The sequence below is a fragment of the Dromiciops gliroides genome, chromosome 4 (assembly GCF_019393635.1).
Source record: "Dromiciops gliroides isolate mDroGli1 chromosome 4, mDroGli1.pri, whole genome shotgun sequence".
NCBI lineage: Eukaryota > Metazoa > Chordata > Mammalia > Microbiotheria > Microbiotheriidae > Dromiciops > Dromiciops gliroides.
In genome coordinates this window covers 466,126,601-466,140,650 of record NC_057864.1, presented here as the reverse complement: position 1 = coordinate 466,140,650, position 14,050 = coordinate 466,126,601, and the positions used below count along the sequence as shown (strand labels likewise).

The 14,050-nt window shown below is 59.3% G+C and overlaps 1 protein-coding gene across 2 annotated transcripts; it reads right to left on the bottom strand.

Moving 5' to 3' along the window:
• Positions 1-1,024: 1,024 nt before the first annotated feature.
• Positions 1,025-12,957, bottom strand: WDR81 (WD repeat domain 81). 2 transcript variants are annotated; one of them, XM_044003892.1, is made up of 11 exons: positions 12,816-12,957; positions 8,637-12,271; positions 8,259-8,366; positions 7,724-7,914; positions 6,974-7,164; positions 6,281-6,446; positions 6,023-6,188; positions 4,734-5,429; positions 4,033-4,178; positions 3,540-3,719; positions 1,025-2,564 (listed from the first exon to the last, which is right to left on the bottom strand). In XM_044003892.1, exons 2-11 carry the CDS (start codon positions 12,244-12,246, stop codon positions 2,244-2,246), a joined length of 5,775 nt encoding a protein of 1,924 aa, XP_043859827.1. In that variant the 5' UTR covers positions 12,247-12,271; positions 12,816-12,957; the 3' UTR covers positions 1,025-2,243. The 2 variants fall into 2 exon arrangements, with proteins under 2 accessions (XP_043859827.1, XP_043859828.1); XM_044003893.1 differs by having other exon boundaries at positions 12,853-12,938.
• Between the last annotated feature and the right edge of the window lie 1,093 nt (positions 12,958-14,050).

Sequence of the window (14,050 nt, the reverse complement as noted above, 5' to 3'; positions counted from 1 at the left end):
GGGGCCCAAATGAGACCTGACAAGATAGTTTTAAGATCGCTGTGTCCTAGGCCATGGAGAGACCCAAAAGTACAAAGAACAGTGGAGCTGAGGCAGACCGTGCAGCCTGGGCCTGGCCCAAGCAACTTTATGGAACACAGCATGGTCTACCACGGAGAGTCTGGCCCAGACCGCCATCAGGAGTACTCTGGAGAGGTCTGGGTTCCGCCACCAACAAGCTAAGTGAGCGGTATGACCTCGGGAAAGTCCCCAGCTCAGCATCACCTCTGCAGAAGAGGCTGGACTTATGGTCTGAAACTCTGCCCTAGATGCAGTGGGGATGAACCTCCATGGGCCAGAACCCAGAGGCCTGTCCAGGGCCCACACGGTTGCTTCTCTGAAGAATTCAGGACTAGCGGCTTCCTTCCATTTCTCCTAGCCAGCCTGGGTGCCACATCCATTCTGACCCAGAGGCATTGGTTGGGGGAAACTGGGGGACCTGAGGCTAGGCCCGGGCTCCAACCCCCAGACAGGGGCATGGGGCCAGACCTTCTCGGGCCCTCTCCCTCTCATGAGATCTTGCATGAAAATCTATTCAGTGTTAGGGTACATGCTGTGCTTGGTGTATACTTGTTAATTAACAAGTTAGGGACCCAACTCTTCTCTCTGGTCCTACCTCCAAAGTCCAGACTCCACGCCCAGGAAAATCCAATTTCATCTCCGCCATTGGGTTTTCTAACTTGTCAGTCAATATTCATGCTCTGAGGGCTCACTACAGGCTCAAGGCTGAAGATACATCCTGGCCCTTGCAGGGGAAACCCATGGCTCTCAATGAGATACTGTGGCTCCCATGACAACTGGTACCATCACCACCTGACTGCTTGGGATGCTGCGGTCTCCCCTCACCTGTAACTGAAGCGGGGAGGGCCACACAGTGTCAGCTCCTTAAGGAAGGGCCCCCATCCTTTACCCATGTAGGCTGGAACTCACTGAGGGTACGGATTTCCTTGGGAGGTTGCTTCCTTGCTGCAGCAGAGCCCCCACACCAAAAGCCACACTCCATTTCCTGGCTCTTCCAAAATGTTTATTGTCATATTTACATGTATTGCAAAGAGTGAATGGGAGGCTGGCACCGAGAGGCACCGTGCTCCCCCACCCGGGTTCTGGGAATGCTGCCCCATGAGAGATTCCCGGGACCTACGGGAACCTCTTCCCCAGTCTGACAGCCAAGGGCCCCCTGGGGCAAGGGTCTGGAAGCTGCTGCCCCAGCTCAAGGCACAGAATGCTAGGGTGAGACGGGAGGGGAGGCACTGTCCCTTTACCCCCTTTGGGGAGGGGGGAGGTACAGGAGAACACATGGTCCACTGGCTATCTGGTAAGCCACGCCTGGCCACTCTCCTTTTACTTCATTTCCTCTCTCTTCCCTATATTGGTCCTAAACCAGATAGGACAGGGACAGAGGCCCCTGGGACAAAGCAAGTGTCCCCACGAAGGACCGTGTCACCCTGAGCCTGCCCCAGACAGGATTCCATCTATGGGCTGAAGCCCTCAGGAGTGGTTTGTGATCAGCACCAGCTCACTAATCTGGCTGGCCAGATATTGCTGTCTTCCTCCCCGCTCACTCCCCACTCTGCCTTTCCTCCTGGGGTACACAGAGGAGCAGGACCCTCTCACAGTGAGGGAAGGAGGGGAGGACACAACCCAAGCCATCAGCACCCTTCTCCATCAGGATCAGAAGGGCATTCCATCTCTCCCCTCGCTGCTCCCCCACCCCCCACCTCAGCAGGAAGTCAGTAAGAACAGATTGTTACTTAAAGAGCCAAAGCCTCATCGAGGCAGATCACAGCTAAGGAGCAGCCCCTGTGTCCTCGTGGTGGGAATGCGGGGTCAGGAGAGTGACATCCCGGCCGGCCATGATACCCAAGGCACAAGTCAAGGCCTCCCCGGGGCTCATGTCTCCTCCATTCCCTGCGGGGCTTTGGCCCAGAGGGCTTCCTTGGGTCCAGAATGTACCCGTGCATATGCCAAGAGCACCAGAACAAGGCTTCTGGATGTTAGCACGGGGCATCAGGGGCAGGTCTTGGGCCTTGGGACCTGGGCTTCTTCTCTTTGGTGTCAGGCACAGACGGTACAGAGCCCTGGGGCCCTTTGCCCAGCTGAGCCATGCCCTGGAAGCCCAAACACCATGCTGGCTGGGCCGAGTCACCAAACAGGGAGGAAGAAGTCTGTGCCCACATCTGCCTGATGCTGTGTGTGCCCCTCGCCTATGCCAGCAGGCGGATGGCCCCATTGTCCGAGCCCAGCAGAAGGTGGCGCTTGGTGGGCAGCACTGCCAGGCTAGTGAGCGTCCCCCGGAAGTTCTCAGAGCTGAGCTTGGTGGTAGCCTGGGAAGGGGGCTCCATCAGGGAGCAGATGCCAATCTTGTTGGCCACTGTGCCCGTCACCACCTCACTGCCATACAGGTCGAAGGTGTGAATGGGGTCCGAGGGAGACTTGTAATGATGGGTGGGCTTCTGTTCCAGCTCTTTCCAGACGGTCAGAGAGTGATCGGAGGAGGAGCTGACCAGGGTGCTCCCTTCCACAGCCTGCCCAGGGGAGAGGGAAGCCAAGCAGTGAGCAAGAACTTGGGCTGTTCCCCCTACTCCCACAAGCCGTGCCTTGGGCCATCTACAACCTCCGGAAGCCTGCTCTTCACAATCCATTTTGCAGGGACGGATTTGTATCTTAGGATAGGATCATGATCTGTTGTTGGCAGACCCTAGGACAGACCAGAGCCTCGGGGATGCTCAGGGTCTCTGGCCACTGGCTCTTGGGATGAGCGTTCTTGTTCCCAGTTCAGGAAGTCCAATGGTGATGGCAGAGAAAGCCTCCCTGACCCCTGACAACCCCAGCAGCTGGCCAGCTCCCCCTTCCCCTTCCCCCATCTTCCTCAGAAGCCCTCAGAGGCTCGGTACAAGGACAGGAGCCCTTAAGGGGTCCTTCCTCATGGGCTTGAACCACCCCCATCCCCCGCTGTAACCAGGGACAGTCAGGGGGGAGGAGAAGAGAGCCTGGACTCTGCTCAGCCATGCGGGGGCAGTAAACAGGCCTCCCCTGAGCTTTATTTAACCTCAACTAGGTCAAGGACAGAGAGACTGACCCCTGCCCCTCAGGGCCAGGCAAATATGGACAAGGGTTACTCATTAGAACAGGGCCCCAGGGGGACCGAGGTGACACCTCCACTCACCCCCCCAGCACAGCCCCTGCCACACGGAGGTGTCATCCATTACCAGTCCCAAGGCTACCTGGGATGCTGAGGCTGCAAGTTCAACTGCAAAATGCAGGCAGGCCATTGGCTCAGACCTCAGTCAACCCTTGGGGTCTTGAACTCCAAGAAAGGGAGCTGGGGCGGGGAGGTGGGGTGCAGAGTTAGTCAAAAAGAGAAGGAAACCAGCACCTTGGGTCTGTCCTGACCACCTTCTGGCCAGACAGCCAGAGCCAGATGCTAAGATGTCCAACCTGGTCCCGAGCTCTGGGAAAGGGCGGGGGGGGGGGGGGGCCGTGAGGGACGGGGAGCTCACCTTGATCTGCAGGATGTCACCCTCGTGAGCCGGCCACCCTCGAAGCACAAGTCCAGTCCTGGTGTCCAGGAGTACCATGAAGCCCGAGGAGAAGCCCGCTATGACACTCCGGCCACTGGGGCTAACGGCCAAGGATCGGACGAGACCGGCGTTCACACCGCCCCCCAGACGGAACTCGTGCTATGGGACCGGAGACAAGGGCTGAGGGATGGCTGAGGTGCAGCCAGGCCTTTCCCTGGCCCTCCTTGCCCTACATTTACTGCTGGTTTCCCCAGCCAGCCCCATGCCCCCCAAAGGTCCCTCATCCACTTAACAAGGCCTTGTCTTGCTCAGGGAAGAGTCCCAAGGAGAGGGTCCAGGAAGATGAGCCCATCCTTGGACAAAGGGTTTCCTGGGGTGCCCATCTGGGCCTCAGTGGGTCCCCGTGGGTCCCCCCAACTAGAGTACAAAGCAGGCACTGCTGCCTATTTCTCTGCTGTGCCCTGGCACACACCTGCAGTCCGGGCTTCCGACAGTCCACAAAACGCAGGGTGGAATCGGCGCTGGCTAGGGTGATGCTGGTGTGGGGGGCAGGCATCACGGCCACAGCAGTCAAGGGCACCCGACTGTCCCAAGCCTCCACTGTCCGCACGGTCTTCCCTGGGAGGGGACAAGCACCAGGTCAGGGGGTGCAGCCTCCTTCTGATGGCACAAGAGAAGCTCTGACCCCCCCAGCCCAAGGGCCCACAGGCCATCTACACAACATCTTTCTGTAGCTTCCCATGGGCAGCTCTCAGGGCTTTCTAAGGGTGCTTCCCAAGGCTGAGGCCTGCCCAGAAACTTGTGTACTCCCCCTAATTTGTTTCTTGCCCCAACTCTACTCCAACCCTACCTTCTCTCTGATCCATAATCAGCCCCCCATCCCCATGCCCACTCTCAAACTCATCTCGGCAATCCCTCTCACACGCATATGCCAACACCTATGCCCCTTTTCCTTCCCACCCCAAATAACCATCTCTCTCCCACAGTGCCCAAAGATCACCCCGCCTCCCCTTCCACATCAATCTTACCTGAAAACCATTCATGAGAGGCTGGCAGTGGGTTGTGGAGAAGCAGCAGAAAGTTTAGCACTTTCCCCCCTTCTCCCACATAGTGCAGGCTCTGGCCCACCCCTCGGGTCCCAGCCCCACCAAACATCATGAGGGGGGGCCTCACCTGTGAATGGGTCCCAGACATGGACGGTGCCATCGCAGCTCACTACCTGCTGGGAAGCCTCCAACTGGCTGACGTGGAAGATGCTCTTGCGATGCTGGGTGTAGATGAGGCGTGGCGCTGTCTCACAGGTGCCATCTCCACAGTTGTAAAGCGGCCAGAGCCTCACTGTCCTGTCTTTGCTCCCACTCAGGAAGAAGTCCTCGTTGCCCAGGGGGGCCACGCACTTCACAGCCCCCGAGTGGCCCAGAAAGCTCTGCAGCCTGATTTGGTGGAAGTGGAAATGGGCGTCATGCTGGCTGACGCCGATCTCGTACTGCCAGTAGGCCAGCCAATTTCCGCTCAATCCATGGGCACATCGAGGCAGGTCCCGCTTCAGTGAGTTCTCCTCCCCACCCATCTCACAGAGGCTCCCGACACTGCCAGTCGCCCCCGAGCTGGGACCAAGGGGACCCGGACTCTCAGGCCCTGTGTCTACAGGAATCTGGATCCGGTTCCCAACCATGACGCTGCCAAAGGTGCCCGAGTTGCCGTCATCGTGATTTACTCCTCTGCCTTGTGGGTCCTGCTCTGGGCAGGTGCTGGGCATGGGTGCCAAGTTCATGGGGTCCTGGCCCACTGGGCTGGCACTCTCCAAATACTGCCCTGCCAGCTGCCCCACGAGCACATGGTTGGGGACGATCTTCTGGATGACGTCACCTAGACACAGGTGCGAAGATCTGCTCAGACCCAGAGAAGGAGGGCCATTCCTGCCCAAACAACTGTGGAAGTGCCCTCCCCTGAGCCAGGAAAGGGTGGAACCAACACAGCACTGGGGACACTGAGGGGCAGAGCCCCTCAAAACTGTTAATGGACCTGCCCCATGGGACGGGAATCCGGGGATTCTGGGGCTGGAGGCAACCTTAAAGATGACCACATGCAATCCCGCATCTGACTGAGAGTAGAAGTGACTTGCCCAAGGTCACACCATTGACAGGAGCACAGCACAGTCCATTGCTCTTTTCCCTCTACAGGGCAAGACCCTCTGGGCCATTGGTTGCCTTAAGGCTATGTGGCCTTAAACAAGAAAGGGAAAGCCGAGGCCACAGGCCCTGGGGAAGCACCTCCATCATTCCCTCCAAGAATGCGGGCTACAAGAAGACGTAGCCAGGAGCAAGGATGATCAGGGAGAAAAATGAAGATGGGGCCAAGGAAAGGGAGGGCGGCGGGGGATCAGAGGAGATGGCAGGAAGCCCCAGGCCCACAGAAGGAGGAGAGGGGAAGAACGAGGAGCCCGGCCAGCCGACTCCTACCCAGCAGGCAGGAGAAGGGCACGTAGGTCATGTAGGCCATCTCCAGAGTGAACACCTTCTGCAGCTCGTCCAGCAAGGCCAGGTCAACGGACCGCTGCTGCCCATCTGAGAAGGGCACCTCCAGCACACGGCCCTCGCTCGGGCTGGGAGTCTCTGGCCTCAGTGCCTGGGGGAGGAAGACAAACCTGGGTTCACGCCTCTTGACATCAGGGTCAGCCCTGTGCCCCCTACGCCATCCCACCCCCCCCACACACCCACCTGGCACTGAAGCTCATGCACCAGGGAGAACACCTGGAAGAAGGTGGCCACTGTCTCACTGAGGTGCTGCTGGACCATCTCCTGCCCGATGCGCAGACAGATCAGGGCGATCAGGCTGATGGTCTTCACACACAGGACGGTGCGGGCCTGGGCACCCCCAGGGAACCTGAAGGCAACATGCTTACCTTGGCCCCCGTCTCTTCCCTACCTCCCTGGGGTCAAGAGAATGTTAATGCTGGGGGCAGAACTATACTCCTGTGCAGGGGTTCTCAGATGCCCCTTGGAGGGGCAGTGGATGGTGAGGGGACTGTGAACGTGGATGGGAATAAATTTCATTCTCACTAAACTTTGCTTTCCTCTGTAGTTCTGCATACTTTATACCTTGAAAAACGCTCTGAAGAGGGGCCCCAAGGCTTCACCAAAAGGGTCCAAGACACAAAAAGGTGAAGAACCCCTGACCGAATCTGATCCCCCATTTTCCAGATGAAGAAACAGAGGCCCAAAGAGAGGGCATGATTTCCTGGAGGTCACCCAGCTAGGGAGCGGCCAAGCTGGTGAGGGGCAAAGGACTGCGGCAAGGTCTCTGAGGCCCCAGCTCCACACTTCTTCTCCGGCATCACCATGCTTGGCTATGTCCAGGTGCTCCCTCCCCGGGGACCCTTCTCTGCCCCCACCGAGGAGGGAGGGGCCTACCCTGTGATGAGTGAGGTCAGGGAGCTGAGCACCGGCAGAAGGACCTCGTGGCTGATGCGGGGCAGGATGTCCATGAGCGTTGTGTCACAGAGGTAGACGATGATCTTCTGGGTCAGGGTCACAGCTGCCAGCAGCCCGGCCTCCTTGCGGCTATTCAGGCGGCTGGGACCGCCCCCCCCTGCAGGAGCCACCTTGGACCAAGGAAGGAAAGGGGTCGTTACCCCAGCTTCTGCTCCCCAACCACCCCAGCCTCCTCATGGATCTCCATTCATCTTCCCACCCACTCATCCACCTGGTGGCATCTTAGGGCCCTAGGCCTATAAGCCAGCTAAATGAAGCTTCAGGGGGGCAGCTAGGTGGTGCAGTAGATAGAGCACTGGCCCTGGAGTCAGGAGTACCTGAATTCAAATCCGGTCTCAGACACTTAACACTTACTAGCTGTGTGACCCTGGGCAAGTCACTTAACCCCAACTGCCCTGCAAAAAACAAACAGGGGGCAACTAGGTGGCACAGTGGATGGAGCACTGGCCTTGGAGTCAGGAGTACCTGAGTTCAGATCCGGCCTCAGACACTTGACACTTACTAGCTGTGTGTCCCTGGGCAAGTCACTTAACCCCAATTGCCTCACTAAAACAAAACAAAAAAACCAACCAAACAAACAAAAAAATGAAGCCTCAGGGAGATGCGAGAGGGCTAAGGACCAGGGCACCAACCAGGTAGCTGAGAAACGCTAAGGACCAGGGCACTGACCAGGTAGCTGATGTAGGGCAGGTACTGGTAAGTGAGGACAGGCTCCCCATAAAGGCAGGCCATGTGCATGAGGCAGCCCAGCACGGGGGCTGACACCACATCTCCCAACACCGGACGCTTCTGGTAGATGTTGCCTGAGTTCAAGGGGCTCATGCCATTGCTGCTGCCCATGAACTGTTGCCTTGTGGAGCCTGGGGAATGGGAAAGCTGAGAGTCACACGTATTTTTCAGGCCCAGTCACAGAATTCTAGCCCCAGAGGGACCCTAGGGAGCATAGCAGCCACTGGGTCCCAACTCCTGCCCCCTAGCCCTTGGACACAACACAGGACCCTCCCCAAAGAAAAGGGAAGGAGCCTGGGGAGGAGTTCTGAGAGGAAGGCCGGGATCTCCAATGAGGGGGTCATCAGGAAGGGGAGGAAAGAAAGGTACCTGCTGGGGGGGTGAGGAGAAGCGGCAGCAGGGGCCCGGCTATGAGGTCAAGGCAACCTGTTTCCTCCCCTCCCGTCCAACACCCCACCTTCTCCACAGACATTACCAACATAGCAGGAGGTCAGCAAGCGCAGAAGATTCCGGGCCACATAGCGGGATGTGACCGTGGGGCCGAGCTTGGCAGACAGCCAGCGGACCATCTTGCAGGCAGTATCTGTAGGGGGAGCCGGGGCCTGGGGCTGTCAGATAGCAAACTGCTGGACAAGGTGCAGGCTCCGCCCGCCCGCCCCCACCCTGGTGCCCTGCCCCACCCTTCGAGGCCTCCTTCCCCGCCCCCCCCCACCCGGGGACAGAGCTTCCCAGCTCTCTGTGGAATCCCAGGTCTGAGGATGGAAGCCCTTGGCATGTCCTTCCTACTCTAGGACAGAGCACCAGGCTCAAGGGGACACTTCTCTACCTCCCAGAAAAAGGCCAGAGAATTTACCCAGGAGGATCTTTTGCTCCTTGTCCTCAGACTGGTCAGTGAGGTCTCCTTCTTCCTCCCCATCGACCTCATCGTTTGGTAGAACAGTGTCCACAGGGACGCCGGTGTCTGGGAGGGGGAGCTCAGACACTAGTGGGGCACCGTCTGGTTCTTCATCTTCTTCCTCCTCCCCAACTCTTCCCCCTTGTCCAACAAGGTCCTCTTCCTCCTCCTCTTCCTCCTCCCCCTCCTCTGAGCATTCACTCTGCTTCAGGTCCTGGCTGCTGTCCCCTGACCTGAGGCTGCTCTTGTCCCGCGGGAGCCCAGCTTCATCCCCAGGCCGATCCTCCCCCAGGGATGCCTCACTGGTGCTGCTCTTGTCACTCAGCCGTCCTAGGCTGAGCGCCTCGGGCTCCTGAGGCTGGGGAGACCCCGACACGTAGAGCCCTGCCTGGAAGTCCTCGCTCTCAGGCAAGTCGGCCTGGTCATGGAAGCTGACGCCAGATGTGTAATCCAGGAGTCCCAGTCCCGCTGAACCCGGGTCCCCTTCCATTTGGATGGCTTCCCCAAAGGTACAGGGGCCTGGACCCTCATCCCCTTCCCCAATCTCCTCCTCTGCCGTCCCTCCCAGGCACTTGGTCTCCTGCTGAGAAATCTCCACACCAGCCAGGACCTGAAGGACGTGGGGCAGTAAGTGGGAGAGGAAGGCCTGCAGCCCAAGGCGGACCATCAGCTGGGCCACAAAGCAGTCTGTATAGAGATAGAAACGGCCATGCAGGTGGCAGGGATTCTCGTAGGCCCCGACCAGGGGCTTCAACAAGTACTTGTTGGCATTCCTGGGGCCCAGGGCCCGGGCAATGGGCTCAAACAGGTACCAGGCAGCATACACGGACGTGTGGCCCTCTGACATCAGCGACAACACAAAGGGAAGGAGGATCTCCAAGCCTTCGGGTGTGATCTCCTGCAGGATCCCATCCAGCTGCTGCCACAGCTGGAACACCAGCTCCCGCCCCTGAACCTCATCCTCCACCTTCCTCCTCTGGTACAGAAGAATAAACTTGTGAAGGGCCGGGAAGTAAGAGGGAAAGGTCACGACTGAGCTGTATGGGCTGAGGAGCTGAGCAGGACTGGGAGGGGGCAGGCCCCAGGAGATGGGCTTATAGGCAAAGAGCTGGCCTGCCCCCCGCCTCTGGGTTGCCAGTGATTCCACGGGCTCGCTCAGCTGCAGCAGGGTTTCTAAAACAGGCTGCAAGGGGATGGGGATCTCCTTGGGGTAGCGGGAACAGAGCCCGCGGACAGTCAGGAAGCGTTCCCACAACGGGGCATGAGGCCGCAGCACGCGCACCCGGGCTGCAAACACAATCTCAGCCACAAGGACGCCCAGCGCCTGCATGTCCCTCTGGAAGAGATCGGCGAGCTTCAGGGCCGGCGCAGCTTGGGGACCTCCCAGGGCCTCCACTCGGCCACGAAGGCCTCTGGCCACGAAGTTGCCCAACTTCTCCAGCTCTTCCAGAGCCTGCAGGGGGTCGAAGCCCTCAGGAAGGACAATCCTCCCATCATCCCCCTCCCCAACGTCCACTCCTCCAGCCTTGCTTCTGCGGCCCAGCCGTGTCATCGAGCCTGATGAGAAAGGGTGGCCAGAGGCCTGCAAGGAGGAAGGAGGATAAGGCTGCTCAGCAGCTTTGCCAGCCAGAGAGATGGAGTCCAAGGCCTCTGTCCCTTGTTCCAAGTCATCATCGCCCCCAAGTGGCCTGTCCCCACCCCAGGAGGCTTCACAGGGTGTGGCCTCCAAGACCAAACCATCAGCCCCAGCAACCAACTGGCCCGGGATGTCTTCTCGACCAGCAGTCTCTCGGACTCTCTGGATGAGAGGCCTAGGGATGACCGGTGGCTCAGGGGCTAGGGCTGAGGGGCCAACCAGGCGCTGGGGATGGGGCTGGTCAAAGAGCTGCACCACACCATAACTGGTCAGATGGGTGTGGTTGTCTACAAGGTGCAAGCATACATTCTTCTCCTTCACTGCCTCCTTGCCTTGTAATTTGTAGCCAAAAGTCAGGTCAATCCAGTGATGAAGGTCTTGGGACACCTCTCGGCTCTCTAGCAATGCCCGATGGGCCACCACAAACTCTTCCCCCGAGCTACACCAGGCTGGCACATCCAGGTCCGGCATATCTGGGTGGATAGAGCGGAAGATGGTGGGGTCGGTATAGAATTCAGGGATGCATTCATCGGGCGTCCAGCTCTGCATGCGTTCCATGCTGGCTGGGTACTCATGGGGTTCCCACTGGGCCCTCACGTGGCCACAAAGCACAGCTCGGGGTGTGCGCCGTGCTGTGTACACGTAGTAGGTGATGTCAGACAGCACGTCCGAGATGTGGTGTGGCACATGAGGTGGCTCTCCACCACTACCACCACCACTTGCCACAAATGCCTGACGTGTCATCTCATAAGTGAAATCCAGCTGCTTGTCCCCCTTGTTGAGGCGGAATTTGGACTTGCGCAGATCCCGGAAGCGCCCATTCGGAGTGGTAAAATCAACCACCCAGGGCAGCACGGGGTGGTAGTTGGGGTCTCCCCATCGGCGCCCCGCCAGCCAGTTCAGCTGCATGAGGTAGTGGAAGTTGCTGACTCGGCCATGCACCCAGTCTAAAACCAGCCTCCTCAGCTCTTCCTGGCAAACAGGGTCCCTGGGACCTTCTCCTTTCCTGGGCTCAGGGGCCCTCAGAGGCTCAGCCTCCACAATATTCTTCACAGGCTTCTCTTCTTGCTCTTCCTTGGGGGCCTCGTAAGCACTCAGGTCCAGCTGGAGCTGGCTGCAAAGCTTCTCATCCACAGCCACGTGGCACAGGGAGAGGGCCCCACAAGCCAGGCCTTGTTGGTGACAGGCATCCATGGCTTGCAGCACGTGGAATAGGAGGAAGAGCACTTTGGCATGGCTGTTACTGAGCTTGGCTGGACTGAAAGTGACCACGTCATGAAGACAGTATTGCACGTGGGGGTATACGACATACAGCATTTCTGAGGACTCGATGAGTGCTTCGGGTCTTAAGAGGTTGGGGCAGACCGTTCCAGCCCTGGAAGCTGAGGGGCCCTCCCTCCCAGGAGAGGGACACTGGGTGCCCCTACCCACTTGAAGGAATGGATAGCCATAGACCTTCTGCAAGGCCTGCCTCACAGCATCGAGGGCAGAACCTTCGGGTGGAGCAGCAGCTTGGTTATACGGTCGCCCGTAGGCATGGTAGGCTCCATGCCACAAGTTGCGATAGTTCTGAGCAGCCGTATCCCTCATGAATCTGGTCAAGGTCTCGGGGACCCCAGAGCGCTCTTCAGAGGATGGGTTGAAGCCCAGAGCCAGTGGATAGGCCAGCTTCTGTTTCCGCAGCCCATGTATTTCCACCCGTGTCCATCCAGCTGGCAGCCTCTGCACTGAGCGCTGGAGGAGGGTCCTGGTTTCAGTTTCACCTAACCCCTCAGCTCGGGGACAGGGCCCAGGAGGCAGCTTCCTTTCCCGGAGACTTGCCAGCCACCGTAAGGGCACCAGGGCTACCACACAGGTACCCCCTGGAGCCGGTGCCAGCTGTCGGGAGTCAATGCTAAGGTCCCTCTCCACACTCTGAAGCAGCCCCTCCATGCTGGAAGAAGTGGGCACCAGGATCCTAGACAAGGGAACAGAGATGCATCCTCAGCTTGGACAGGAAAACTCTACCTTCTTCTTTATGGCAGCTTGCTTGCCCCCTTTCCCCCCTCCTTCCTCCTTCTTTCTTCCGAAGGGCCACTCCCTCCTTCCCCCTTCCCTTCCTCCTCCTCCTCCTCTTACCTCCCCCTCCCTTCTTCCTGCTTCTCTCCCTCTCTCCTTTTCCCTTCCCATTCTTATCTCTTTCTCTCCATCTTGCCCCTCTCTCTCTGCTCCCTTCTCATCCCCCTCCTTCCTCTTCCTCATTTCCTTGACCCCCTCAGTCCACCCCTTCCCCCTCTTCTCCTTACCTCTCTTCCCCTCCCTTCTTCCTTCTCCACTTCTCCTTCTCTCTCCACTCCTTCCCCTCCCCATCCTTCCCTCTCTCCTTCCCCCCTGCCCTTCCCTCCTCCCTTCCCCCCTGCCCCTCTTTCTTCCCCTTTCTGCTCCTTGCCCCTCTCTTTCTCCCCCACCCCTTCCTCTTTCTCTTCATCCTTCTCCTCTTCCTCCGCCTCCCCAAGGCTGACCGTGCTCAGTGCAGGACGGAGCTGCAGCCACTCTCACCGGGGCGGTGGGACCACTCTGCTGGGCGCTTGGGACGGAAGAACCCATTAGGCGCGGGTACCAGCCATGACGGGTCAGCTGACGTGGGTCACGTGAGCGCCCCGGCCGGGGAAACAAGCGCACGTGGCCCGGCTCCGGGCAAGGCGGGGCGAAGTCGGCCCAGGGGCGGGGCTGGGCTCTGCGAGCACGGAGGGGGCGGGGCTTCCGTCCTCACGGCCTCTTTCCCGCGCTCGCGCTCTGAGGGGAGAGGCCGCCCTCGCTCCGCCCTCGCGCCCTGATAGGCGGGGCATCCCGCGAGCCTCGTCTGCCCCGCCCCCCCAGTGTTTTCACTTCCCGCCCGAAAGCGAGCTCCTCCCACTACGACCCCAGCCCAGTATCTGCTCTGCTTCTTCCCTCTGACTGCTGGTCACAAGAATCTCGGCGGTCTCTTGTCCCCGCCCGGCCTCTCTAGGACCGGGCACCTCCCCCTCTTAGAGCCCCTAAGGCCCCACTACAAATCCAGCCACGTGCCGGACTACCCAGTGTACACTAGAACCCACGGTCCCGTCCGTTCCCCTCCCCCGCTGCTGCTGCAGATCGTTGGGAGGGAGGGGAGGAGGACATGTGTATGAGCCGCAGTGAGAAAGAAGCCCCTCTGCTAGAGCCGGGCTTCTCTGCCTGGAAATCCTGTCCTGAAGGCGACCCCGCCTCCTATGCCCCTGCCCGGAGACCTTGCCCCTCCCCAGTCGCCCTGGGAATGGGGGTGCTTGTAAGACCCTAAACAATAGGGATCCTCAGCGTGGGGGCCGGGTGGGGATTCTGGAGAACGCAGGATCTGGAGAGGGGCTAGGAAGGAAGGCGCACGGGGCCCCAGCCGTTGGCCTCCTCTCCTTTTGGGGGAGGCCAGAACCTCTGACCGCTCTCTAACTGCGAGATCTGGGGGAAGAGAGGCAATCAGCGAGACCTGCCTCGATTTCTCCACGTGTGAGATGAACATGCTTCGACAGAGACGAGGAGGGAAGAGTCAGCGAAGAAATGGCATTGCCAGGAGACGCGTGGTCAGCTACCATGGCTCTGATTTCAAAGGTCCGAATGACCCTTGGTCATTTGGGAAAGGGCACGCGCCGTAGACGTACTTTGGCGTTCAAGGAAGGACCGTCTCCAGCCGGAGGTGGGGGGGAGGGTCACGAGGATGACTCTGCCGTGGCCAGAGTAGCAT

What these genes read in the sequence shown, in the direction of transcription:
- WDR81 (XM_044003892.1), bottom strand. Translation starts at nt 12,246, where the DNA reads ATGGAGGGGCTGCTTCAGAGTGTGGAGAGGGACCTTAGCATTGACTCC. An exon ending in TGCATGAGCTTCAGTGCCAG is followed by an intron (nt 6,189 to 6,280) that starts GTGGGTGTGTGG and finishes TTCCTCCCCCAG; the next exon opens with GCACTGAGGCCAGAGACTCC. An exon ending in GTCGGAAGCCCGGACTGCAG is followed by an intron (nt 3,720 to 4,032) that starts GTGTGTGCCAGG and finishes CCGGTCCCATAG; the next exon opens with CACGAGTTCCGTCTGGGGGG.